Source organism: Argopecten irradians, chromosome 2 (genome assembly GCF_041381155.1).
Source record: "Argopecten irradians isolate NY chromosome 2, Ai_NY, whole genome shotgun sequence".
Lineage (NCBI taxonomy): Eukaryota > Metazoa > Mollusca > Bivalvia > Pectinida > Pectinidae > Argopecten > Argopecten irradians.
The window spans coordinates 37,110,839-37,137,236 of NC_091135.1; the positions used below are offsets into that span (position 1 = coordinate 37,110,839).

The following is a 26,398-nucleotide window of genomic DNA, read 5'->3' on the forward strand; positions in this document are numbered from 1 at the left end:
ACACTCATAGACAGAGGGCGTGGACCCGGTGGGAAACAGAAGAGAGGAAAATGTCCTAGGCAGAGATCTGGAAATATATGCCATGACAGCTCCAGTTCATCGTGAGAGCAGTTTAGGATGTGCTTCCAATACCTACCAATATTCACAAATGGTGAAATGGTGTATGGTGGAAGAACAATCTAGGCATCCAGTGATGTGCAAGACGGTGGAGGGGGGTGCGTGTTGATCTGGGAGGGGAAAAAATTGGCCTTCCAAGAGGTGGTAGAGACAGCACTAAGACCAGACATAATACTAATACCTTCTAGCAAGAAGAAACTGGTAATGGTTGGATTGACTGTGTCCTGGGAAACAATATGAGAATTGGCGCACGAGCGAATTAAGACAAAGTATGCTGAATTGGCAGACGATTGAGGAAAAAAGGCTGTCAGGCATGGAACTTCCCAATATAGGCTGCCGAGAATTCCCCAGCCAGTCATGCTGGAGGATGTTAGGTGCTTTCTGCATTGCGGGGAAATCGAGGAAGACTACCATTAGAGAGTTGGGGAAAAGGGCAGAGAGAGCATCCCGCTGGCTGTGGATATGCAGAGGCGAGAGTAGCTGAAAGCCAACCGTCGCAGAGTCGGGACTGATCACCCCTACTGTTACACCATCCGGAGAGAGTTCTAGGATAAGGGTTGAAACCCTCGAAGATGGATGGACCTGGCTGATGAGCACCAACAGCTGTATTAAAGTGAACAGTCGGGCAAGGATGGCTAAAGTCGGTAAAAATTGTGTGAATGTATCCAGTATAATTTCTTATGAAATGGAAAAATAAAATCTCTCGTCAAAATCTGTCTGCGTACGAAGAAATTGATTTAAAGTTTGTGAATTCTAAAACGTCCTCCCGGCTCACTATGTCCGTGGTTACATTTCCACGCAGCCTCGCTTTCAATGCTTTCAACTTTTCTTTACTTTAATGGTCAGAACTGGGAAACTAAGCAGAACTTGACCGTCGTATTAATATGTGAGAACTTTTGGAAGGCCAATGACCGCATTTAGACTGGTTTTCTTTGCCCGACTATTCACTTTAAGGTAATAATGGAAAGTGTGAAGAGACCTATATTCGGAATTAAGTACTTTTAAAAAGATGTTCATGGTTGTGATCAAGATCATTACCCTATTTTTATCACTCGATCTCCCAAAACACGAACCTCGCACAACATACACGCAACACACCGCATATATGTACATGAGGGGCCGTCCTTACATGACCTTATTCCTAAATCACTTTCGTTTCTCTAGACTATGTATTGCTGTATTTAGAGTTAATAGTGTAGATACTGATTTAGTTATTTTATTCGTTTGTTTTGTGAAGTTCGAGGGAATCAACCCCGGGTCCCTATTGACGGGAAAATCAAATGATTTTTATCCTTAGGGGAAAAAGATATCCCAACACACATATTATATAAATGTATTTACCAAAATCCCACCTCCTCTGGGTAGTACGTTCGAATCCAATGTGGGGCAGGTACTCGCTGGTCAGTATTTTTTCTCTGGATCCTGCTTCCTCCGCCAGCAAAATTGACATGTCCTTCGATGATCATAGCTGCTACCAGGAATTTAAGCTAACCACATTCTGTAAGAAATCCAGTAACAACCGATTAATCTTGAATGAATTAACAGTACTTCAGAATGCATTGATAATTAATAGATTTATTGATAAAAATACAAACAGAGGTAAACTTACCCTCACCTCACGGCAGCCATTTCTTTGTTCTCTTAGTAACGTTTGTGACGTACATTCCCTATCGTGGTAAAGTAAATAACTAAAAGTAAGTAGCTAAAAATACCAATTTGCCTGCTCGTGTTTTGATTGAGAAAATCTTTAAAAATGATAAATCATAGTCACTCATCATGAATTATTAGCCTTTGCACATGTTCACCTTCTTTTAATAAAACTGCATGACTGATCTGGACATTTGATGCAAAAAATAATTGTAACTATTATTAAGACAATGTCATTTTATCGTTGTATCTCATTATACCAAATTGTTAATGAATGAAAATCGAGAGATTTGATTATAACCTTGAACAATTACTCCTTTGTCTTCGAGTGAATCTTAAGCTGTAAACCAACTTTCTTCTGCAGCTACATTATTTCGCAATTTCCGTTTCACAACATATTCGCGAAGACCTCTGAATTAACGATTCGCGGAGATAAACTTTCATCAATTTACAATGTACAGTATCTTTATCACGAAATTCGCGAAAATAAATCGTGCGCGAAAGTAGATTCAATCTGAACCCGTAAAATTTCAAATTTCTTGAGGAAATCTTTTTTTATGAAATCTTAATATCAATGCGTAATTAAATAATAAAAATCCTAAAATATTTAATATAATTACAAATCATGTGACAATTACTGAATATTAAGTTATATTCTTACATGCAGTATCAATGAAACTACATGTAGATTAACAATTGTTGAATAATGCAGCGTTTTACGTGCCATAGCACTGCTTTAATAACACTAAATACGGTATCTATTCAACACAATTACGTTATAGATGTTGACTTGTATGACTCATTCTATACATACACTATGTACATGTCTGTGAAAATGGTATACGGTCGATTGAAGAATAAGAATGTTAGTTTGAAAACGTAAACTATTTAACCGTGTGTTTGAAAGGTACACGCCCAATTTAGTACTGACCTGAAATATTTTTTGCTAGTTTTATCACTTCGGTTCGGGTACTTTCGGTTAGCTCTGGTTGATAATTAGAGGGACTGCGGTAGCCATCACAAACTCTGAGTTGTGAGTTCGAATACCATGTGGGCCATTTGCCAGAAATACTCTCCGTTTTTCGTTGGTTTCCCTCCTATTTTTCGTTTTTAAAATTAATGACACTGGCTGTTAATTAGGACGTTAAAACAAACAAACAAACGGTCAAAATCGCAATAACAGCTACATGTAGGTCGACAGCATTAGATAGTGCACATTGTGTCTAAAATGAGACGACGTCAAGAGAGACGAGTAGTATTAAGAATATCGATCAGTTGAAGCAGAAACATATAAAAATATGTATGTTTCTGGTTGAAGTGAAAAGAAATATTCCAAATGTAGTCGCCTTTTAGATGCAACCGCAGAGACAGATGGCTTTCGGAATCAATAGACAGCTGTATACTTGCAAATAACTCTTAAAACAAGTAGAAAATGCATATTGATAAACAAAGTATTAACGTGGTGAAATCCTTGGAAATTTGCGCGGGAATAGTTCACGTACATGTAGTTCCAGGCTCTGCAACTTGTAATTTTGCAGCATCCAGCTAGCGCTAGCGCGCCAATGCAAGCATATGGGTCAAAAGGTCTAGGTCAAAGGCCACTCTCGTGTACGCTATCTGCTACAGTCCGTATCATATGTACACACATTTTAAAACATGGCTCTCGCAAGCAGGACTCGATTCTTTAGGACTTGCCTAGGTTCTCGAATATGTAAGTATGGATTCTTATTTTAGATAACATTTTTCGATTGATTCTATTTTTAGATTATGAGCATCAATTACCACGCGCATTCTTCCTGTTCAGTAGTAATGCAAAGCTTCCTTAATCAATTCACGTAAACATGACCTAGTTTCTGACAGCATATTGGGTCAACATTTATATATGTTAATACACTGATCTCTGAATCCACAACATACTTTGAATACAGATTAAAAGATTAATGATTCTTAAAATTCAAGTAAAGTTCAATCTAAGCTTTGATACAAGATTCCATATTCTAGAGGATTAAAAGCTTTATGGTAGCTGGTGGAGCATGCTTGATCTAATTAAAGCTGACGGTTGCATATAAAGTAGTTTTAAACTGTTTAGACACAAATTAAACAATTGATAAAATTTTAAGAGTATTGATATCCAAAATAAAAAACACGAGATAGATTCTTAAAAAAGTCATAAACGGACCACCCTAATTTAATTAAAAGCTAAGATCATATACAAAAATAATAGGGCACTGACATATGTCAGTGTACCACATGTAGCTATAGGCAAATGTTGTATACAGGCTATAACAAAATGCCCTATATCCAAGACACACATGTGTGATAAGTGTGTTTACTGTGCACACGTGTCTGTGCATACACAACTGGAAAACCTGTATAGAAATGGCTGAAAAAGAGTGTATGTTATCTACATATTTTATAAAGCCTTTCTGATTATCCAGAGCAAGTCATGCCCACCACAACATTTACCTTGTTACATTGATAAATATTCACAACCATGACAAGCCTGTATAACATTATTGAGCTGAATGATTACTCAACTTTACGACTCTTTTATTTTAACTAAAATTTTAAATGTCTTCACATCTTAAGTCAGAATTTTAAAAGAAAAAAAAACCCAAAGTGTCTGCAAGTGATTGTAATGGATTTTAAAGCATATTATATTTGAGATCTTAAGATGTACTTAAAAGTTTAATTCCTCCATTTGATACATGTACAATATACAGTTTTGTTATACACTTTAATCACAAATAGTTTTAAGTGCTTTAGCCACATACTGTACACCATGCTTAATTATGATTAAATTATATTTTAATACAAAGTGCTAAAAGTTAAAATTAAAATCTTTAAAAAAAACATCTGGAAGCTGGACTTATTATTTATTCCTTATAACCCCTATGTACCAATTTTCATCTTTCTTTTTTCTAGCACTAATTAGATTTTGACCAATCATGATCATGATCACAGGCTTCTATTTTGTTACTTCCATGGAAACGAATCATAACAGAAATATTTGTATAATATCAAATGAAAAGCAGCATTCCATAGACAAAAGAGCTAACACCAATGGTAATATACAATTGTGTAGTAATAATTACATATAAGTTAGAATAATGATACCTGTTTGTGACATGATATACATTGTACATCTGGTTCACATAATTATTACATTAATGCATGATACTGGATATATATACACATATGTATTGAAATTCTACACTGGGATTGAATTTTAATATGACTCAGATAAAATAACTGGTCAGTTCCACTCCTAACACATGTTACAGAATTAGAGACTTAATATTGATTCATAAAATGTTTGCATCGCTTGAAGTTTTGATATTCCTATATGTATAGCAGTCTGGTTTCTATTAAGCTGTTGTGTCACACAGATGGAAAGCATAAACACATAATATAATATTTCTCAGATCTATTTTTCACAGACATAAGCATGATCATTAAATATCTGATGCTTTTGACAATAAATTGGTAATAAAAAACACAAAGGAAAACTTGCAACTTATTTGCCCATTTGCTTATTTTTAATTTTTAGTTTAAGACTCAGAAATCATCGAAAAAGTTCTTTTTGATATCCCGTACTTTAGATCTCCACATTTTATGTAGAATTCCACAGTTTTTCCACTTGAAAATGCAGAGGAAATGTAGAAAACTTTTTCCATCCGCATTTCGCTTTATTTTTATGGAGAAAATATGGAAATTTGAGGTGCGGGATAGACATAGCATGTTAAATGTTGTTTTATCAATCTAATTGTTTTGTTACAAAATTCTGTCTTTGCATTACAGAGTTAGCTCTCTTGGGGGTAGGTATCCATTATTGTTACGCCATTATTTTGTGGGTGCAATTCACAATGTTTTCTCCAAAAAGTATGACATTATGATCGCAAAACACATGACGTCACAATCAATACCTATATATTCTGTCTTTGCATGAAGATAGAAAATGTGGAAATTTTAAGTACAAAAATTCATATTGACCTATATGATATACCAATGTATTTCTTTCTTCAGGGACATGCCAGAGGGGTATGACTAGTTCCCCAATTCCATCAATGCCTGCGTGTGACTTCCAGCCAGAAACATACAAGGTCAGTGCAAATGAGAAAACAATCTGACATGTCTTTCCTAATCAAACATAAACATATTTATTAGTTGACCAAATTAATTTCAGTGAAGGTAATCAGATATACAGTAAAACTCTGTTATAAAGAACCCTTAAGGACCAACAAAATCACTTCACTATTTTACTATTTGTTTTACGAATTTTACAAATGTATTCATTCAAGGACCATTGATGGGAAATGAATATTCCTATATTATAACCATGAATTATGTAGGCATTTTCATTATAAATCTGTTATACTGTATTTTACATATGTTTAGCTATAAGTTAGAGATGCATGCATTCATTATAATTTGATTTTCATTACACATTTTCGGTCCCATATACATCCTCTGCTAACAAGAGTTTCTATGATATCGTCTGATCGAGTGAAAGGAAAGGGAGGTTACTCTGATGGATCAGTATGTATTGACAGGGCATGGAGATGGACAAAGTGAAGCAGGTGAGGAGTGACAACCTGAATCCAGCCCTGTTTACCTACTATAAGAAACCCCTACTAGTACACCAGGGTCACATGCAGTGGTTGTACGATGTGGACGGCACCCGTTACCTAGACTTGTTCGGGGGAATTGTCACTGTCAGTGTTGGTCATTGTCATCCGTACGTATCATAATATAAACAAACCGCAGGATCATGTATATTGTTGAACTTTGATGTTGTTAACATTTTATCAAAATAAGAATCTAATTTGTCATTAAAAAGGTTAATATCAAAGGCCATAAAGATGGCTGTGTAGAAGCTATAGGTCATTAACCAATTTTTCACAGGACGAAGGTAAAAATTTAAAAATTATGATCTAAAGGATTGACATCAAATGTTTTGTCATTTTGATAGAATAGTTTGAATCAAAGTCTGTAGAATTTTAAATTAGTCAAATGTTCAAAAAGATGATTTGACGAAAGTTTTGAAGGCAATGTTTCCAAAACATTCTTTAGGGTAATTTATTTTCTTCTGCTTTTGTTTAGGACAGTGAGGAAGAGAGCAGAAGATCAGTTGGGAAAGTTGTGGCACACAACTAACATCTACCTTCACTCAACCATACACGAGTATGCTGAGAAACTAACTTCAACATTACCCGGCAATCTCAAGGTAGATCTTGTACTCTGTGTGAAAGGAGCGGGTCGGTGTGGATTGTACATGGTGTTAAATACGGTCTCTGTCACTCAGCTGATGGAGCATGCTTCTCTGGCTCAGTCGGTAGAGCCGTAGATTTCCTCGCCGCAGACCGGGTTCGATTCCTGGTCAGGGCACTCGACAGGAACGTGTATTTTTACTGGTCTTCTACATTGGCGTCCAACTAAATAACCCATGGAAGGTGGTTAAAGAGTCTTGGGTTAGAGATTTAGGAAATCTCAAGAAAAACAGGGGGAGTAGTGTAAAAGGAGCGAGTCGGTGTGGTTTGTACATAGTGTTAAATACGATCTCTGTCACTCAGCTGACGGAGCATGCTCCTCTGGCTCAGTCGGTAGAGCCATAGATTTCCATGCTGGAGACCCGGGTTCGATTCCTGGTCGGAGCACTCGACAGGAATGTGTATTTTCCCAGTTCTTCTACATCTGTAAACATTATACTTAGTCATACATGAGTATGGGGAGAAACTTACCTGAACATTACTGGGCAATCTCAAGGTAGATCTTGTACTCTGTAAACATTATACTCAGTCATACATGAGTATGTGGAGAAAGTTACATCAACATTTCCCCAATTAAACATACAATACTTACGTAGAAATCTGGTCATTTCACTGGACCCTGCATATTGATATTGTGTTTCCTGGTGGTGGATTATTTAGCCCTCAAAGTTTGGTATTATAGTGTATATACAGTGTTGTATCTGTTTCAGGTCTGTTACTTCACAAACAGTGGGTCAGAAGCTAATGATATGGCTGTTCTCATGGCCAGAATGTATACAGGCAATTATGATATCATTTCCCTCAGGTATTTTGATTCAATTCTTTAAAGATCCACCTGTAGTAAAAGAAGAAAGTTAAAAAAAGAATGACTGAATTGTGAGTTTTGTTCCATTTTAATTGTGGCGTGATATCACATGTCACAACAACATTTAATAGTAAACTTGGAATACAAGAATAAACGTGTGTTACATAATTTTTTTTGTTGAAAAAAAAGAAAAGAATTGTGATTATTGCATAATCGTATATAGATAGATGAGCAGTTTTGGCAAGTTTACTTAGCATACCAAATAGTGAGTGGTATACCAGATAGTCAGAACCTTTTTGACTTTTAGGTCATATGTAACAAATTAGCAGAATTTCATTAATTTTTGCATCTTTCGTTTCAGAAACTGTTACCATGGTGCCAGCCCTTACCTGATGGGCCTCACTGCTCTGAATACCTGGCGTTATAATGTACCCTCAGGCTTCGGCATGCACCAGGTATTCCTATCATATTCTTCTACAATATCGATGCATATAGTGTTATCTAGCCATATGTCACTATGGTGCCACCAGGATTTTTTTTTTCTGGATTATATACCGAAATTTTAACTATTATGAGTTTTTTTTCTGTGTGTTAATTCTTCGTTTTGTGTGTCAGTGTCATGATTGAAAGTGATTTTGGGGATTTAAATATTTCCATACTACAGGTAAGAGTTTATTTATTTATTTATTTATTTATTTTTTCATTCATTTATTTTTTTATTTATTTATTTCGATTTTCATACTTGTATATGACTGCATTACTACTTGATCTGCTCTATGTTCAATATATTTATTTATTAAATTTTTCGTACATGTAGATTTTCTACGTGCTTAACTACTATAACATACTCTATATGTAATATGATAGTATTACTGCTGCAAGTGATTAAATCTTTTCTATAATTTCAACAGTTCGGCAACCTTTTAACTTACTAGAAAACTAAGACAATGTATACATGTGTTGCTTCATATTTTATATATATACTGATATAATTCCGGATCTTGAGGTCGGATATGGATCTATCACTTATACTACTGTGTTTTACTTCCGGTATGAGATTATTGCAGATTCGTGCATGTTTATATTCTATTATAACAGTATTACTGCATTGGTATGTTTTTGAGGGTAAGTGTGCTGGTTGACAGTGTTCACGAGTATCGTGACCTTATGTTTATTTGTTTTAAATGTTCTCTCTTTCTATCTACACATCTTTCCTTTCCGCTCCTTTCCTATCTCTTCGAGTCGGCACATGTACTATCACACTTCAATTATTTCACTCCATACTATTTTTATTATGACAGATAATAATATTTCTATTATATCGGCAAATTGTCGTGGTTTAGGTGAAAAACTAAAACGCAAAGATCTTTTCTCTTATTTTAGAGTTTTGAAAACTAACATTATATGTTTACAGGACACACATTTCACAAAAGAAAATGAAAATGTTATTAGAAATGAATGGGGTTTTCAGTGTTTCTTTAATTCCTTTAAATCCAATTCCAGGGGTGTGGCCATTTTGTTTAGAAACAATTTTGAGTTCAAAGTTATCAAAGTGAAAAAAGGGGGTGAGCCTGATGGTAATTTAATTTATAGCAATTGAAATTCAATTAGAATCTCATAACGTCACACTTATCAGCTTGTATGGTCCCAATGATGACAATCCAGATTTTTATAATATTTTGACTGAAACTATAGAAGAATTTGGAAATAACGATGTTATTGTCTGTGGAGATTTCAATTTGGTTTTAGATCCAGAAAAAGATTATGATAATAGCTATAAGAAAATTAATAATTATAAAGCCAGAGATAAGGTATTGGAAATTATAGAGAATTTTGCACTTATTGATATTTATAGGGAGCATCATGAAAACTTGAAAAGGTACACATGGAGAAAAAGTAATCCGCTTAAACAGGCTCGTCTTGATTTTTTCCTCATTTCAGATAATCTTCTCTCCAGTGTAGTTAAGTCAAATATTGAGCCTGGCTACAGGTCAGACCACTCTTTCCCTAGTATATCTCTAAAACTAACAGATTTTAAGGCAGGAAAAGGTGTTTGGAAATTCAATAATAGTTTATTACAAGACTTGAACTATCTAGAATTAGTAAAAGAATGTATTACAGAGTATAAGACAATGTTTTGTCTTCCAGTTTATAACTTAGATAACATCAACATTATAGAAGATAAGAATATTCAACTTTCTATTTCTGATCCTACTTTTCTTGAGATTCTGCTTGCACACATTAGGGGTAAAACAATATCATACTCATCTCACTTGAAAAAACAGAAAAATTTAATTGAAGATGAACTTAAGAATGATATCATGAAACTTGAGCAGGAAAATAATATTAATTTAGTTCAGCTTGAAGCAAAAAAGAAAGAATTAGAGAAAATAAGAGAACAAAAAGTTAAGGGCAGTCTAATAAGATCTAAAGCTAAATGGATTGAGGAAGGTGAAAAACCCACAAATTATTTTTTTAACTTAGAAAATAGGAACTTCACTTCTAAAATAATACCAAAACTTCAATTGGATGATGGAAAGGTTATTACACAGCAAGAAGAAATTCTACATGAGGTTCAAAATTTTTATAAAAATCTCTACAGCCCTGATTTTGATTTGGAAGATATTGATTTAAATGATGTATTTAAAGATTATGATGTTTGCAAAATTAATAAAAATGACTCAGAAAAATTGGAAGGATTAATTACTTTACACGAAGCAGGGGTAACTTTGAAAAACATGAAAAATAACAAAAGTCCTGGTATTGATGGTTTTACAGTTGAATTTTTTAAATGTTTTTGGAAATTTTTAGGTAACTTTGTTGTTAGATCAATCAATTCTGGGTTTTATGATGGTGAATTTTCTATTTCTCAACGACGTGGAATTATAACGTGTATACCTAAGGGAGATAAACCAAGACACTTCATCAAAAACTGGAGACCTATCACTCTGCTCACTGTTGTCTATAAAATTGCCTCAGGTACAATAACTCGTAGAATAAAAACTGTATTAGATAAGATTATAGATAAAGATCAAACTGGTTTTCTTGCGGGACGTTTTATTGGGGAAAACACAAGGCTGATTTATGATTTAATGCAATTCACAGAAGAAAAAAATATTCCTGGAATGCTTTTGTTAATTGATTTTGAGAAAGCTTTTGATTCAGTGTCTTGGAATTTCATTGAAAAGGTCTTTAAATTTTTTGGTTTTGGCTCAGATATTATAAATTGGGTAAAAGTTTTCCATAGTAATGTTAGTGCAACAATCAATCAGGGTGGAAATCTTTCAACTTTTTTTAAGGTACAAAGAGGCTGTCGGCAGGGGGACCCTATTGCACCTTACATTTTTATCCTTTGTGCTGAAATTTTAGCTTTAAGATTAAGACAGAATAGTAATATCAAAGGTATTGAAATTAATAATTGTCCTCTTCTTCTGTCACAATATGCTGATGATTCTTCTCTCGCTCTTGATGGTTCAGAACAATCACTAAAAGAATCCATTACTGAACTTAATTTTTATAAACGAATATCTGGTTTAAAAATGAATGTCTCTAAAACAAATGTAATTTGGATTGGCAGTAAGAAATTCTCTGAAGACACTTATCTCCCAGAGTTGAACTTACAGTGGGGCAAACAGAGATTTACTCTATTAGGTATTGACTTCCATGTTAACTTACATGAGATGCCAAAAATGAACTATGACAAAAAATTGATAAAACTGAAGTCTTTGATACAAACTTGGAAAAGAAGATCACTTACTCCAATAGGACGAATTCAGATAATCAAATCCTTACTGATCTCACAATTTAATCATTTGTTTATGGCATTGCCAAATCCTGATGAATCATTTATCTCAAAATTGAATACCACTATCTTTGAATTTTTATGGAACAGCAAGGTTGATAAAGTTAAAAGGGATGTAATTATTAAAGATTTTTTAAATGGTGGCCTGAAAATGATTAATTTGAAAGCTTACTTGTGTTCTTTAAAACTTGGTTGGATTCGAAGATTTTTTCAAACTACAGCTAAATGGCAAATTGTTTTTAAGAGTTTGGTAAATGTAGATATTTTAGTTAATGGTGGAAATGAATATTTACAAATTTGCCAGAAAAAAATGTCCAATAAATTTTGGATTGATGTTTTTAAAGCATGGAATACACTGATCAAGATGAATGATAAGAACACTACTACAGAGGTATCTATTCTGAAAACCCCTATTTGGTTTAATAAAAATATAACTGTTGATAAGAAGTTCATTTATGATAAAAATCTTTTTGAAAAAAATGTTATTACAATCAATGATCTATTAAGAGACAGTACTACAAAGAGTTTTTACACTTTCAATGAGTTTCTTCACAGGTACAATGTAAATACCAACTTTCTTCATTATCATGTCCAATAAATTTTGTTCTTAAAAAAGTTCTTATCATCGGCTGTAATTCCCCAATCAAAACTTCAGTATCCATTTGTACCAATTAGCGTTGAATATTTTCTAAAGGAAAGAAAAGGTACTAAAGATTTTTATAATATTTTAATACATAACGAAGCTGTGCCTTCTGGTAAAGTTAAGTGGAACAAAGACTTTGATCTTGATGATGCAACTTGGTCTAAAATTTACAAAATTCCATTCCATATTACTAAGAATACAAAGTTACAGTGGCTACAGTTCAGAATAAATCACCACATCTTAACAACAAACACTTTTCTTTTTAAAGCACATCTTTCTGTTTCTCCTTACTGCAATCTATGTAATTCTGAAAATGAAACAATAACTCATATTTTATGGGAGTGTAAAGAAGTACACAATCTTTTAGATTGTTTCACAGCTCTACTTGATGTTTTATTCATTCCTCTTGGTTTCAATAAACAAACTTTTATTTTTGGTCTACATTCCTCCAACTCCATTTCCTTCAAAGCTGACAATGAAATTCTGCTAGTTATAAAACAGTATATTTATAGAATGAGATGTCTCCATAAGTCACTCAGCACTAATGGTCTTGTCAATATTTTAAAAGATTATTATAATACTCAGAAATATATAGCTTACAGCCAAGGAGAAAGAGCAAAAATTAAATTTGAGAAAGACTGGAAAAAATGGGAAAAAATAGCTAAACTTTAATCTTTTATTAGTACACCTCACCTTGAAATACTCGCAATATGATTATCATAGATGTATACTTTTTTTTTTTTGGATATATTTAGATTTTTTTTTGTTCTTTGTTTCTAATTATCTAATTTTTTTTCCATTATTATCATTTTTTTTTGTTTTTGCCGATATAACTTTTTATTATTTCGATCTTCACTTACTGTACGTGCCACTCTAAATACCATCTCTCTGTCTATCCCTCCCCTTTATCTATCTTTTTTTTCTCTATCTCTCTATCTTTCTTTCCCTTCTCTTTGTTTTTCTTTTCTGTTGTTTTTTTTGTCTTTCGTCTCTCTGTGTGTATATTTGATAGTATAAGGTGTATGTGTGTGTATGTGAAGAATGAAAGTGTCCTCGTTTGTCATGTCAAATGTGTTACAAAATTTGAAAAAATAAAAAATTACAAAAATATTCTTCTACAATATCGATGCATATAGTGTTATCTAGCCATATGTCAGCCTCCTATTGACACGTCCTGTACTGTACTGTACTGTACCACTTTCATATATGAAAGTGTGGATATTTATCTCTTTAAGACCCATTACCTTTCCAAAATGACTTTTGTTTTTTGAAATGGGAATTCAATGTAAAATGAGATTGATAATTTTGTAGAGTTTCAAAAATTATTATCTTAAAGTTAATACTACGCTTATCATCAGCTTCTGAACAATTTTAATTCAAATAAATTAAAAGTTGATTTTCATAACGCAGGTCGTATTATGTTTCCCACCGTCGTCCTAATTACCACACGTTAGTTGAATATAACTGTGCCAGACGGTGAAACAGCAAAATGAATTTTCACTGTTAACATAGATTAAGCAGGGAACCTGCATTTGTTTGGTTTTTAACCTCATCTTGGGCCATCAATATAAATTTTCTTATATTTCAGAAAGATAGTAGTCTTTTAAAGATATATCTAGTTTAATTATATTTGTAATGATATATACCATGGATATTCATCAAATATCGATGGTATATATATTGTTTGCATCCAATCTCCCCAGATTATCTATTGATGCTGTATTTATGAAACTGTAAAATGAGCAGGTCAGTGTAGATTTAATATATAGTGTTAAATATGGTCGGTGTGGTCAGGGTTCCTGACAGGAATCATGCGTAATTTTCCCTGTTCTTCTACAAAACCATACTGATTAACTGTGCCTAGATCACTGACTGCTCTAAATTCTATAGCTAATATAGTAAGGAATTAAACAAGCTTTAATAAACTGTTCAGATATTATTATCAGATAATTAATAGGAATTATTGTTGTACATGACGGAGATTGATACTGAAATTTTGATAATTTTATCTGTGTTTTACAGACGATGAACCCTGATCCTTACCGTGGCCCCTGGGGAGGGGCAAATTGTCGGGACTCCCCTTGTCAGGTGAGAGTATCCTCTTTGTCATGAGATTAAACACCGACATCTAGCTATTATATGGTTTTGGAAGAGTGTCTAAAGAACAAAAGCAAATGTAACACATCAAGTAGCACTTACAGTGATCTAAACTTTGAATATAATTGCTTCATTTGTTTGCCTGTAATTTTCGTTCTATTAACAGCCATGCTTATAAGAAAAGCCAGAATACTTATAGAAAAATCACCAACCCATTGGTCAGTATCTTGCAACTGTTGATTTCTAGTCAAGTTCTTGTCATTAACCACATTATCCCATTCACATGGATTGGCTGTAATTGATTTAAGTAAAAATAATATCCCTGCAAAACAAAACAAAAATTGATAAAAAAATGAAAATTCTGTATCATGGTATTTATGCAATAAATTGCATAGATTTATCAAAGTATTTTGCAAAAACGAAAAAGTCCATGATTTAAAGGATTAGTCAGACTCGTGTTTTAGTTTTCAATTCCATTTCTAGGTCCAGAGGTCATGTGACTGTGCCGAGGGTCAATGTGAGGCTGGTGATCGATACGTTGATCAGTTGGAGGATGTCCTAAGGTTCTCAATGCCAAAGGGCAAAGTTGGTGCTTTCTTTGCAGAATCTATTCAGGTAGAAATAGTTTTATACTCTATATATTCTATAGCTCTGGTGTTGAGTTATTTGCCCTTGATAGGTTTTGATTGTGATGTCATGTGTTTGTGAGCGCAACATCATACTTTTCAGAGAAAACAACATGGATTTTGCTCACAAAATAAAGACATCGTAATGGATACCTATCTGTAAGGGAGGTAACTTAATAATATGCAAAGAAGGAATAAATGTTTTCCAAAATCATTAATAGCATCAATATTGTCTGTTACAGTACTTACTGTAAAGGTTAAAAATCTAATGTTAAACTCCCATACAAGCCCATACATACTCATGCTGTTTTTGTGAATAATGTTATCTCATGTTCTAAAAAGATGAAGCTGTATTCTGAAAAATGTGTATTTATTATACAGACATTTATCAAAAGCATATATATACTGTATACACATACAGTTGACTGGGATTTGTCTTAATAAGACAAAACCTAGCAATTGGCATATAAACAATAAATAGTTCTGTTCTTTACACTGTACATGTATAAAACAGGTGACTGTTTTTGTTTATTGTATCTGTTCCTAGGGAGTTGGAGGAACAGTCCAGTTCCCTAAGAACTTCCTGAAGCAGGCGTTTGAGAGAGTACGAGCACATGGAGGTCTCTGTATATCTGATGAGGTGAGATGGGTGTGAGCAGCTACAACATAAATTCTTTAATGGGAATGTAAAATGAGATTGATAATTTTGTAGAGTTGTTTAAGTTATTTGCATACCACTTACACTTATCATCACCTGTTGAACAATTTAATTGAAATAAATGAAATGTTGATTTTCATAATGCGAGTCATCTTATTTCCTACCATCGTCCTCATTCCTGCATGTAGGTTGACTTATGATAACTGCGCCATATGTCAAAACAGCGAAATCGATCTTCATTGTTAATATAGATTAGCAAGAAATTTTTGCATTTGTTAAATGTTGTTACCTCATCTTAGGCCGGCGATATGTACTTTCTTCTTGGTTTTAAGAAACATTTAATTTTTGAGGAAGTGGGCCTTTATAATTGTCAATAACAGCTTAATATGAAAAAAATGGAATTGATATCATCTTCATGAGATAAAACATTACAGTTATCTATTTCACATTTTATTAAGTATGCATGTTCGCCTTGGAAAACTATTAGACTGCCTTTATCGTGATCATCTATACCCTAACTGCTTTTTATTGTCAGGTTCAAACAGGCTTTGGCCGGACTGGTACACATTTCTGGGGATTTGAGGGACATGATGTTGTACCAGATATTGGTAATGTTAAAATCTTTTTATCATCATGAGTTTCTGCTGTTTAAATGTAATGATGAGCTGAATTATCTCCCTCTAACAACACATTACCTACCTAGAAATACAGTGATACATAACCTATCTTTTTTTTTATTTTTAGTCTTAATGATTCCCACATTTAGTATGTTCATTGTCGTTAAGTGATCTTTTGAATTATCTCCTCTTCCCATTAATTTGAAGAGAATTTTATCTCTTTTGATATATGCTATGAAGCAGTCAAGTAAATTCTTCTCTTAAAACTGTTTTAATGTGAATAATCTCCCCTTTTCTGTGACAGACTCAGTCTGCCCCAATACTGTACATTTTGTAGTGAGGTGAATTGTCTCCCCTTTATTATTCACTATGAAATGATCTAGTGAATCTGCCTTAATACTATACATTTTGTAGTGAGGTGAATTATCTCCCCTTTATTATTCACTATGAAATGATCTAGTGAATCTGCCTTAATACTATACATTTTGTAGTGAGGTGAATTATCTCCCCTTTATTATTCACTATGAAATGATCTAGTGAATCTGCCTTAATACTATACATTTTGTAGTGAGGTGAATTATCTCCCCTTTATTATTCACTATGAAATGATCTAGTGAATCTGCCTTAATACTATACATTTTGTAGTGAGGTGAATTATCTCCCCTTTATTATTCACTATGAAATGATCTAGTGAATCTGCCTTAATACTATACATTTTGTAGTGAGGTGAATTATCTCCCCTTTATTATTCACTATGAAATGATCTAGTGAATCTGCCTTAATACTATACATTTTGTAGTGAGGTGAATTATCTCCCCTTTATTATTCACTATGAAATGATCTAGTGAATCTGCCTTAATACTATACATTTTGTAGTGAGGTGAATTATCTCCCTTTATTATTCACTATGAAATGATCTAGTGAATCTGCCTTAATACTATACATTTTGTAGTGAGGTGAATTATCTCCCCTTTATTATTCACTATGAAATGATCTAGTGAATCTGCCTTAATACTATACATTTTGTAGTGAGGTGAATTATCTCCCCTTTATTATTCACTATGAAATGATCTAGTGAATCTGCCTTAATACTATACATTTTGTAGTGAGGTGAATTATCTCTCCTTTATTATTCACTATGAAATGATCTAGTGAATCTGCCTTAATACTATACATTTTGTAGTGAGGTGAATTATCTCCCCTTTATTATTCACTATGAAATGATCTAGTGAATCTGCCTTAATACTATACATTTTGTAGTGAGGTGAATTATCTCTCCATTACTATGCACTATGACGTGATCTGCTGAGTCTTTTGTATTTTTTACAGTTACTATGGCTAAGGGTATGGGTAATGGTTTCCCATTAGCTGCAGTGGTAACTACGCCCGAGATTGCCAGCAGTATGGGCCGGGCTCTTCACTTCAATACATATGGAGGCAACCCTCTGTCCTGTGCTGTCGGTTCATCTGTGCTCGATGTAAGATTTACATGTAGTAAATATAAAAATACTTTGAAGGTTTCAATTGATAACTTACAATACTGTATTCAATGTTATTAACTCCCAGGGTGCTTAGAAATGAAACAAAGATCATGGCACCTTCAATAGTTTTCCACAGTAAACATTTATATGAATAAAATTTGGTTTTGGTAAAAAAAAAAAAGTGTGCACGAAAACTGATATTGGTAAGAATTCACTGGTAGAATTTTTGATTGGTTGATTTTTTTTCTTATTACAGGAAAATAATAAGTCGATTCAAAGTTGTCATTCGACTAGTTTTCTTTCAAAAACGAAAATTCATAGTCCTAAAAAAATTTTTTTTTGCTTTGTTAAAAAAAAAACCCAAAAAACCAAAAAAAAAAACCATTAAAACATTGCATAGATTTATATTCATGGTATAACATGAATATCATGTTTTTTTGGGTACAATTCCGATGTTATATTTAGCATCAAACAGCGTAAAACATTGCTTATTCCATTCGATGGGGGGGGAGGGAGGGGGGGGGGGGGGGCGTCTATAGGGAGAGTGGCACTAACTATGGTGAATACAGTAGCTGTATAATAAGATATTGATGATGGTCACTTTTGTGTTGAAATCAAGAGCCTTTTTTTCAGCTATATAGGAAATGTTGTATAATAATATCAATATAGTAATATAATGTATAATGTTTTGTTATTTAGGTCATTGAGGAGGAAGGAATCCAGAACAATGCCCATGTTGTTGGATCATTTTTCTTACAAGAACTGGGAAAGTTACGTGATGAGTTTGAGATTGTTGGAGATGTTCGTGGAAAAGGACTTATGATTGGTGTGGAGATGGTTCAGGATAAGGTTGGTAATGTTCCTTCTAATAGAAAAAACTAGGTGAAGGAGAAAAGGTTCTGATCACATTTGGGTTAAGATAGACAGTTCTCCCACCATTCACTGATTTGTCACTGGTTAAAGAGATGAGATACATTGTATTTATTTGTCAATCACTAGGGTATGACAGATTGTATGCTCTAATTTTATTTGTTGTGTTCAACTATAGGTCGAAAGGCCTACGGAATAAATGAATGAATGAATGAATGAATGAACTTTATGAACCTGAACTCTCTGTAAAACAATAACCAATTAAGTGTTTCACAGATAAAGAGTTGTAACCCAAAAGTTAGTTACTTTTGTTTTTGGAGGGGAAAGTGGGGCAGAAAGGAATGATAAATTTACTTTTTCTCCAATAATTGATAAGAGTTATCCTGTGGTTGCTAGGAAAAACCCCTATCCCATGGTTGCCCTCTGTGTTTTTTACTACGCCCGAGATTGCCAGCAGTATGAGCTGGGCTCTTCACTTCAATACATGTAGGCAAACCTACAACTTGACAACTTAACAATCGTAATTCATGCACTAGATAATCATGTGACCTCATTAATACACGGGCATTGTCAATGAAGTATGCTTTCTTAAAAAAAATATTAATTTTGATTTGATGTAAAATTGAATTTGACAACAAATTGTTACTGAAATGTTTTGTATTTATTGGTACAGACTACAAAAACACCTCTACCTGTGGAAGATGTCAATGGTATATGGGAGGACATGAAAGATATGGGTGTTCTTATTGGGAAAGGAGGCGTATATTCTACAGTAAGTAATCCTTATTGGTAAAGGAGGCATGTATTCTACAGTAAGTAATCCTTATTGGGAAGGGAGGAGTGTATTCTACAGTAAGTAATTCTTATTGGGAAAGGAGGTGTGTATTCTACAGTAAGTAATCCTTATTGGGAAAGGAGGCGTGCATTCTACAGAAGTAATCGTAATTAGTAAAGGAGGCGTGTATCCTACAGTAAATAATCCTTATTGGTAAAGGAGGCGTGTATCCTACAGTAAGTAATCCTTATTGAGAAAGGAGGCGTGTATCCTACAGTAAGTAATCCTTATTGAGAAAGGAGGCGTGTATCCTACAGTAAGTAATCGTTATTAGTAAAGGAGGCGTGTATTCTACAGTAAATAATCCTTATTGGGAAAGGAGGAGTATATTCTACAGTAAGTAATCCTTATTGGGAAAGGAGGAGTGTATTCTACAGTAAGTAATCCTTATTGGTAAAGGAGGCGTGTATTCTACAGTAAGTAATCCTTATTGGGAAGGAGGAGTGTATTCTACAGTAAGTAATTCTTATTGGGAAAGGAGGTGTGTATTCTACAGTAAGTAATCCTTATTGGTAAAGGAGGCTGCATTCTACAGAAGTAATCTAATTAGTAAAGGAGGCGTGTATTCTACAGTAAGTAATCCTTATTGGTAAAGGAGGCGTGTATCCTACAGTAAGTAATCCTTATTGGGAAAGGAGGCGTGTATCCTACAGTAAGTAATCCTTATTGGGAAAGGAGGCGTGTATTCTACAGTAAGTAATCCTTATTGGTAAAGGAGGCGTGTATTCTACAGTAAATAATCCTTATTGGGAAAGGAGGAGTGTATTCTACAGTAAGTAATCCTTATTGGGAAAGGAGGAGTGTATTCTACAGTAAGTAATCCTTATTGGTAAAGGAGGCGTGTATTCTACAGTAAATAATCCTTATTGGGAAAGGAGGAGTGTATTCTACAGTAAGTAATCCTTATTGGGAAAGGAGGAGTGTATTCTACAGTAAGTAATCCTTATTGGTAAAGGAGGCGTGTATTCTACAGTAAGTAATCCTTATTGGGAAAGGAGGAGTGTATTCTACAGTAAGTAATTCTTATTGGGAAAGGAGGTGTGTATTCTACAGTAAGTAATCCTTATTGGGAAAGGAGGCGTATATTCTACAGTAAGTAATCCTTATTGGTAAAGGAGGCGTGTATTCTACAGTAAGTAATCCTTATTGGGAAAGGGGGGATGTATTATACAGTAAGTAATCCTTATTGGTAAAGGAGGCGTGTATTCTACAGAAGTAATCGTTATTAGTAAAGGAGGCGTGTATTCTACAGTAAGTAATTCTTATTGGGAAAGGAGGAGTGTATTCTACAGTAAGTAATCCTTATTGGGAAAGGAGGAGTGTATTCTACAGTAAGTAATCTTTATTGGTAAAGGTGGCGTGTATCCTACAGTAAATAATCCTTATTGGGAAAGGAGGAGTGTATTCTACAGTAAGTAATTCTTATTGGGAAAGGAGGTGTGTATTCTACAGTAAGTAATCCTTATTGGGAAAGGAGGCGTATATTCTACAGTAAGTAATCCTTATTGGGAAAGGAGGAGTGTATTCTACAGTAAGTAATCCTTATTGGGAAAGGAGGAGTGTATTCTACAGTAAGTAATCCTTATTGGGAAAGGAGGCGTGTATTCTACAGTAAGTAATCCTTATTGGGAAAGGAGGAGTGTATTCTACAGTAAGTAATCCTTATTGGTAAAGTTGGCGTGTATCCTACAGTAAATAATCCTTATTGGTAAAGGAGGCGTGTATTCTACAGTAAGTAATTCTTATTGGGAAAGGAGGTGTGTATTCTACAGTAAGTAATCCTTATTGGGAAAGGAGGCGTATATTCTACAGTAAGTAATCCTTATTGGTAAAGGAGGCGTGTATTCTACAGTAAGTAATCTTATTGGGAAAGGGGGATGTATTATACAGTAATTAATCCTTATTGGTAAGGAGGCGTGTATTCTACAGAAGTAATCGTTATTAGTAAAGGAGGCGTGTATTCTACAGTAAGTAATTCTTATTGGGAAAGGAGGAGTGTATTCTACAGTAAGTAATCCTTATTGGGAAAGGAGGAGTGTATTCTACAGTAAGTAATCTTTATTGGTAAAGGTGGCGTGTATCTACAGTAAATAATCCTTATTGGGAAAGGAGGCGTGTATCCTACAGTAAGTAATCCTTATTGGGAAAGGAGGGTGTATTCTACAGTAAGTAATCCTTATTGGAAAGGGGGATGTATTCTACAGTAAGTAATCCTTATTGGTAAAGGAGGCGTGTATTCTACAGAAGTAATCGTTATTTAAAGGGGGTGTATTTACAGTAAGTAATCCTTATTGGAAAGGAGGAGTGTATTCTACAGTAAGTAATCCTTATTGGGAAAGGAGGAGTGTATTCTACAGTAAGTAATCCTTATTGGTAAAGGAGGCGTGTATTCTACAGTAAGTAATCCTTATTGGGAAAGGAGGAGTGTATTCTACAGTAAGTAATCCTTATTGCGAAAGGAGGGGTGTATCTACAGTAAGTAATCCTTATTGGGAAAGGGGTGTGTATTCTACAGTAAGTAATCCTTATTGGTAAAGGAGGCGTGTATTCTACAGTAAGTAATCCTTATTGGGAAAGGGGTGTGTATTCTACAGTAAGTAATCCTTATTGGGAAAGGAGGCGTGTATTCTACAGTAAGTAATCCTTATTGGGAAAGGGGGAGTGTATTCTACAGTAAGTTATTCCTTATTCTATGGGAGGAGTGTGTATTCTACAGTAAGTAATCCTTATTGGTAAAGGAGGAGTGTATTCTACAGTAAGTAATCCTTATTGGGAAAGGAGGAGTGTATTCTACAGTAAGTAATCCTTATTGGTAAAGGAGGAGTGTATTCTACAGTAAGTAATCCTTATTGAGAAAGGAGGCGTGTATTCTACAGTAAATAATCCTTATTGGGAAGGGATGGAGTGTATTCTACAGTAAGTAATCCTTATTGGGAAAGGAGGAGTTATTCTACAGTAAGTAATCCTTATTGGGAAGGGAGTTGTGTATCCTACAGTAAGTAATCCTTATTGGGAAAGGGGGAGTGCAATCTACAGTAGTAATCCTTATTGGTAAAGGAGACATATATTCTACAGTAAGTAATCCTTATTGAGAAAGGAGGCGTATATTCTACACTAAGTAATCCTTATTGAGAAAGGAGGCATATATTCTATGTTCAGTTATCCTTGTGGGAAAACGGTGGAGCATATCTTGTGGTTAGTAATCTGAATTTTGACTAAAAGCAAAAGTGTAGAAATTAAGTAGGGTTTTGGTACTCAGCAGTGATTAGATTCTTTTAAGTATTTTTGTGTCGCCTGCAACGCAAGGAAAAAAGGTTTCCGTGCGATTAGTTTAGTATTTATCGTCCGATTTCAACCAAATTTGGTATATTGCTTTATATCAATGTGATCTGGGATGAGTTTGATACTGTTCAAAATCTGTCAATATTTGAAAGAGTCATGGGACTTAAAATGTCAAAACAGATAAATCCATTTATTGTCCGCTTTCAACCAAATTTGGTATATTGTTTTATATCAATGAGATCTGAAATGGGATCGTTACTGGTCAAAATCCGTCAATTTTTGCAAACGTTACGAGACTTTTAAATTGTAAAAACAGATGAATCCATGGTTTCCGCTCGATATTTAAATATTTATTGTCCGATTTCAACCATATTTGGTATATTGTTTTATATCAATGAGATTTTAGGTTTTGATAATTGTCAAAATCCGCCAATATTTGCAAGGGTTACAGGACTTTAAAATCGTCAAAACGGATAAATCTATGGTTTCCGCTCGAAATATTTTTTGAAATAATATTTATTGTCCGATTTCAACCAAATTTTGTATATTGCTTTATATTAATCAGATCTCGGAGTGGTTTGATACTGGTCAAAATCCATCAATAATTGCAAGAGTTACGGGACTTAATAACCTAATTTTACAATAAATTCAACTATAAATAACTGTTTTTTGTGATGCTGTGCAGACGACACATCCACTTCCGTGGAATTCTTCTTAAAATGTAGTATAAAATAAATGATTTTGTTATATATACACCCTCTGCACGCTTGCTTATGTTCTTATTAGATGGGCAAATTTCAAATAAATGTTTCCAAAATTATATCATTATTAGAAAGAAACTTTTCGTAGGTGCTGAGAATTAAGCCACCAATGTGTCTTACAATGGAAGATGCCAAGTTTGCCGTAGCTGTGTTCCGCCGCGCACTTGAGAATCATTCAGCCAAGTGAACATATTGGAGTGTAAGACAAAATGTTGCTGCCAAATTAGACTTCAATTTCGGCACTGCAGGGAAACAAATGTGTTACAATGCACAATTCTTCAAAACAAATGAAGAACTTCTAAATCCAAGCTCTTCTGTCTTATAAAACATATTGTTTCCAATTAAAGCTATTGATTTTCGGCCGTAAAAAATACATCTGTATCCAAATCTATCTATGTGCATAGATAGATTATAATTTTACTACCAAATTTAAAGTTTCTGTAGGTTAATGATGGAAAAGATAAATGTCCTGATTCAAAGTTCTACACAACGAAAAAAAATTGACTGCCATATTTAAAGTTTTTACTAAGATTATTCATAAAGTGAATAGTCGGCAAAGAAAACTAGTAAAGTTATGCTAACATTTGCATTGTTGACCATTGAAAAGCCCTATGTATTGACTTAAGCCTTCCTTTGCCCGACTATCCATTTTAAAGTATGTTGTGACTAAGACACTTCATGAATTTTGAAATATGCATTGCTTGTATTTTTCGTAATGTTTTGATATGTCTCTCGTCTGTTTCATGTTTTTTATATGCTATTTGTATTTCAACACTATTAAAACTATGCTAGTCATGTAATACAATTATTATATATGCTTTTATAGAGGGAATACCAAATGTGAATTTTGGTGTGTCTCTTCATATACTGGTTCATTAATCATTTGTATATTAACTAGTACTGATCTGTGTATTGTATACTACACATGTACACAGGTAAAATGTCTTCAGGTAAATTCAAGTCAGTTTGATGTGATCCTTTTCAAGTCAATTCTATCAGAAAAGCGTAAACACCACACCGTTAATTGATGGTAGAAATTTCCCTACTCATGTGAAATTTCTACCATGAATACATATCGAAAATGGCATGCCCATTTGACTTGAAAATGATGTTTTGTTCATTCAAAATTTATATTTTGATGATTTAAATGTCAGGCCAAAATCTTCCTGTGTCAATGTTACCTGCCAAGTGATGACTTTAGTCTGTGTTCTTCATCTTCGATAGTGATTTTTATAATCAGCTGAAATCCTGCCATTTAGATAATCATAAGTTGTTCAAAGATGTAAGGTATCAATGTGAATATGTAATTATTAATTAATGGTGCTCAGTAATTGTGATAACCGTCAGACATAAGGTAATAACCATTTGTTGACATCAATAATACGGGGGTTTCGGGATCCAAAACCGACGTGGGTAAAGTACAATTTACCTTCCAGTGAGTGTGACGTCATCTTTTGTCATCCAATCGACGGTAAATTGTACTTAAGCCACGTCATTTTGGGTTATCGAAACCCCCATATTGAGAATTAATGGCCTGTGTTTATGCACATCATGTGATCACTAGCAATGCTGATGCAATCGCTATATTTTGTCTTATCTAATCTAATTTCTTTTTTAATTTTGATTATAACATTTATCACTATTTTTATATATATATATACAAATGAAACTTTATTCTTAGAAATGCTCGAATCACAGTTTACATGTATACAGAACACTTTGATATAAACAGATTCAATTCGTATGCACAAATTCTTGTTTTTATTTATCCGTGCAATACCTTCTCTCTCCATCTCCAAGAAAACACATAGTTTGGAGTATACTGGAATATCCCTATATCTGTCTGTCTGTTCTGTTTATTTGTCGGTCTGTCCGTTCCGTATGTCTCTCTGTTCTGTCGTGTTTGTCTGTCTGTTATGTACTTTCTGTCCTGTTCCGTTTGTCTGCCTGTCTGTACTGTTCGTCTGTCTATCTGCCTGTCTGTTTTGGTTCCATCTGTGTGTCTGTCAGTTTGTCGTTCACACAATCTTGTTCAGACAACTCTTACATATGTGGACCAACTTTGGTGAAACTGTTTCTTTGTTATTTTACTCTGGATTTGTGAAATGCCAGATTAGTCTATAAGGAAGTAAATTTTTATAGTCTCTGTATGGTATACAGGGCAATGAGATATTCCTTTGTGATAAAAACTAAATAATTGTAATAACACGTATGAGAGATAAATATGTACTTGTAGTATAAGTGGTTATGAAGGATAGGAATGTCCACCCGGAGGTACCACAACATTTTGTGAATACCTTGGTAAGCCTCGGGCTTTCATATTAATACATTGTCGCATTATATAAATACCTTAAAGCTGCAAACGCAAAACGATCTTTAGTAATCAATTAGTGATACTCTTCCGAATGTAGTACTGTCTACCTGTATCTTTGTACAATATGTATTATGTGATTCATTTGAATGCCATGTATTAATGTATGTATGTATATCCAACTGATGAGTCAGCAGACTCAAAGTAAATAAAACTTGAAACTTGAATATGACCCTCGGGTAGAATATCCCTATTTTTCATATCCACATATATGAGTATTTCTTCATACCTCGACATTTCATTACATTTAGTTAAGTTAGATTAACTTCAGTAATGTTTATTTTAACATTAAACAAAAAACACCTTCCTTATATAAGCTGTGATATAGTATGACGATTTACAAAGCGGAAAGTTTCTTTGTTTCTTTGATTCGTTCATGTACAAAAACGATAACTGTGCGAAGAGAGCTTCTTCACGTTTGGAGTTTTCTGCCAGATGATCAATCAATCGATCAGTTGAGATTCGGACCGTATCACTAAAAGTACCAATGCGCCATAAAAACTAGTGCGAAAAATA

General features: G+C 33.9%; 1 protein-coding gene across 1 annotated transcript; it reads left to right on the plus strand.

Annotated features, from left to right (window-relative positions):
- The first annotated feature begins 3,300 nt into the window (after window positions 1-3,300).
- LOC138315359 (alanine--glyoxylate aminotransferase 2, mitochondrial-like) lies at window positions 3,301-25,255 on the plus strand. Its single transcript, XM_069256320.1, has 14 exons — window positions 3,301-3,475; window positions 5,791-5,867; window positions 6,318-6,502; window positions 6,868-6,991; window positions 7,745-7,839; window positions 8,201-8,294; window positions 14,307-14,372; window positions 14,865-14,996; window positions 15,555-15,647; window positions 16,201-16,273; window positions 17,612-17,760; window positions 18,463-18,612; window positions 19,307-19,405; window positions 23,600-25,255. Exons 1-14 carry the CDS (start codon window positions 3,421-3,423, stop codon window positions 23,696-23,698), a joined length of 1,491 nt encoding a protein of 496 aa, XP_069112421.1. The 5' UTR covers window positions 3,301-3,420; the 3' UTR covers window positions 23,699-25,255.
- Window positions 25,256-26,398: the final 1,143 nt, after the last annotated feature.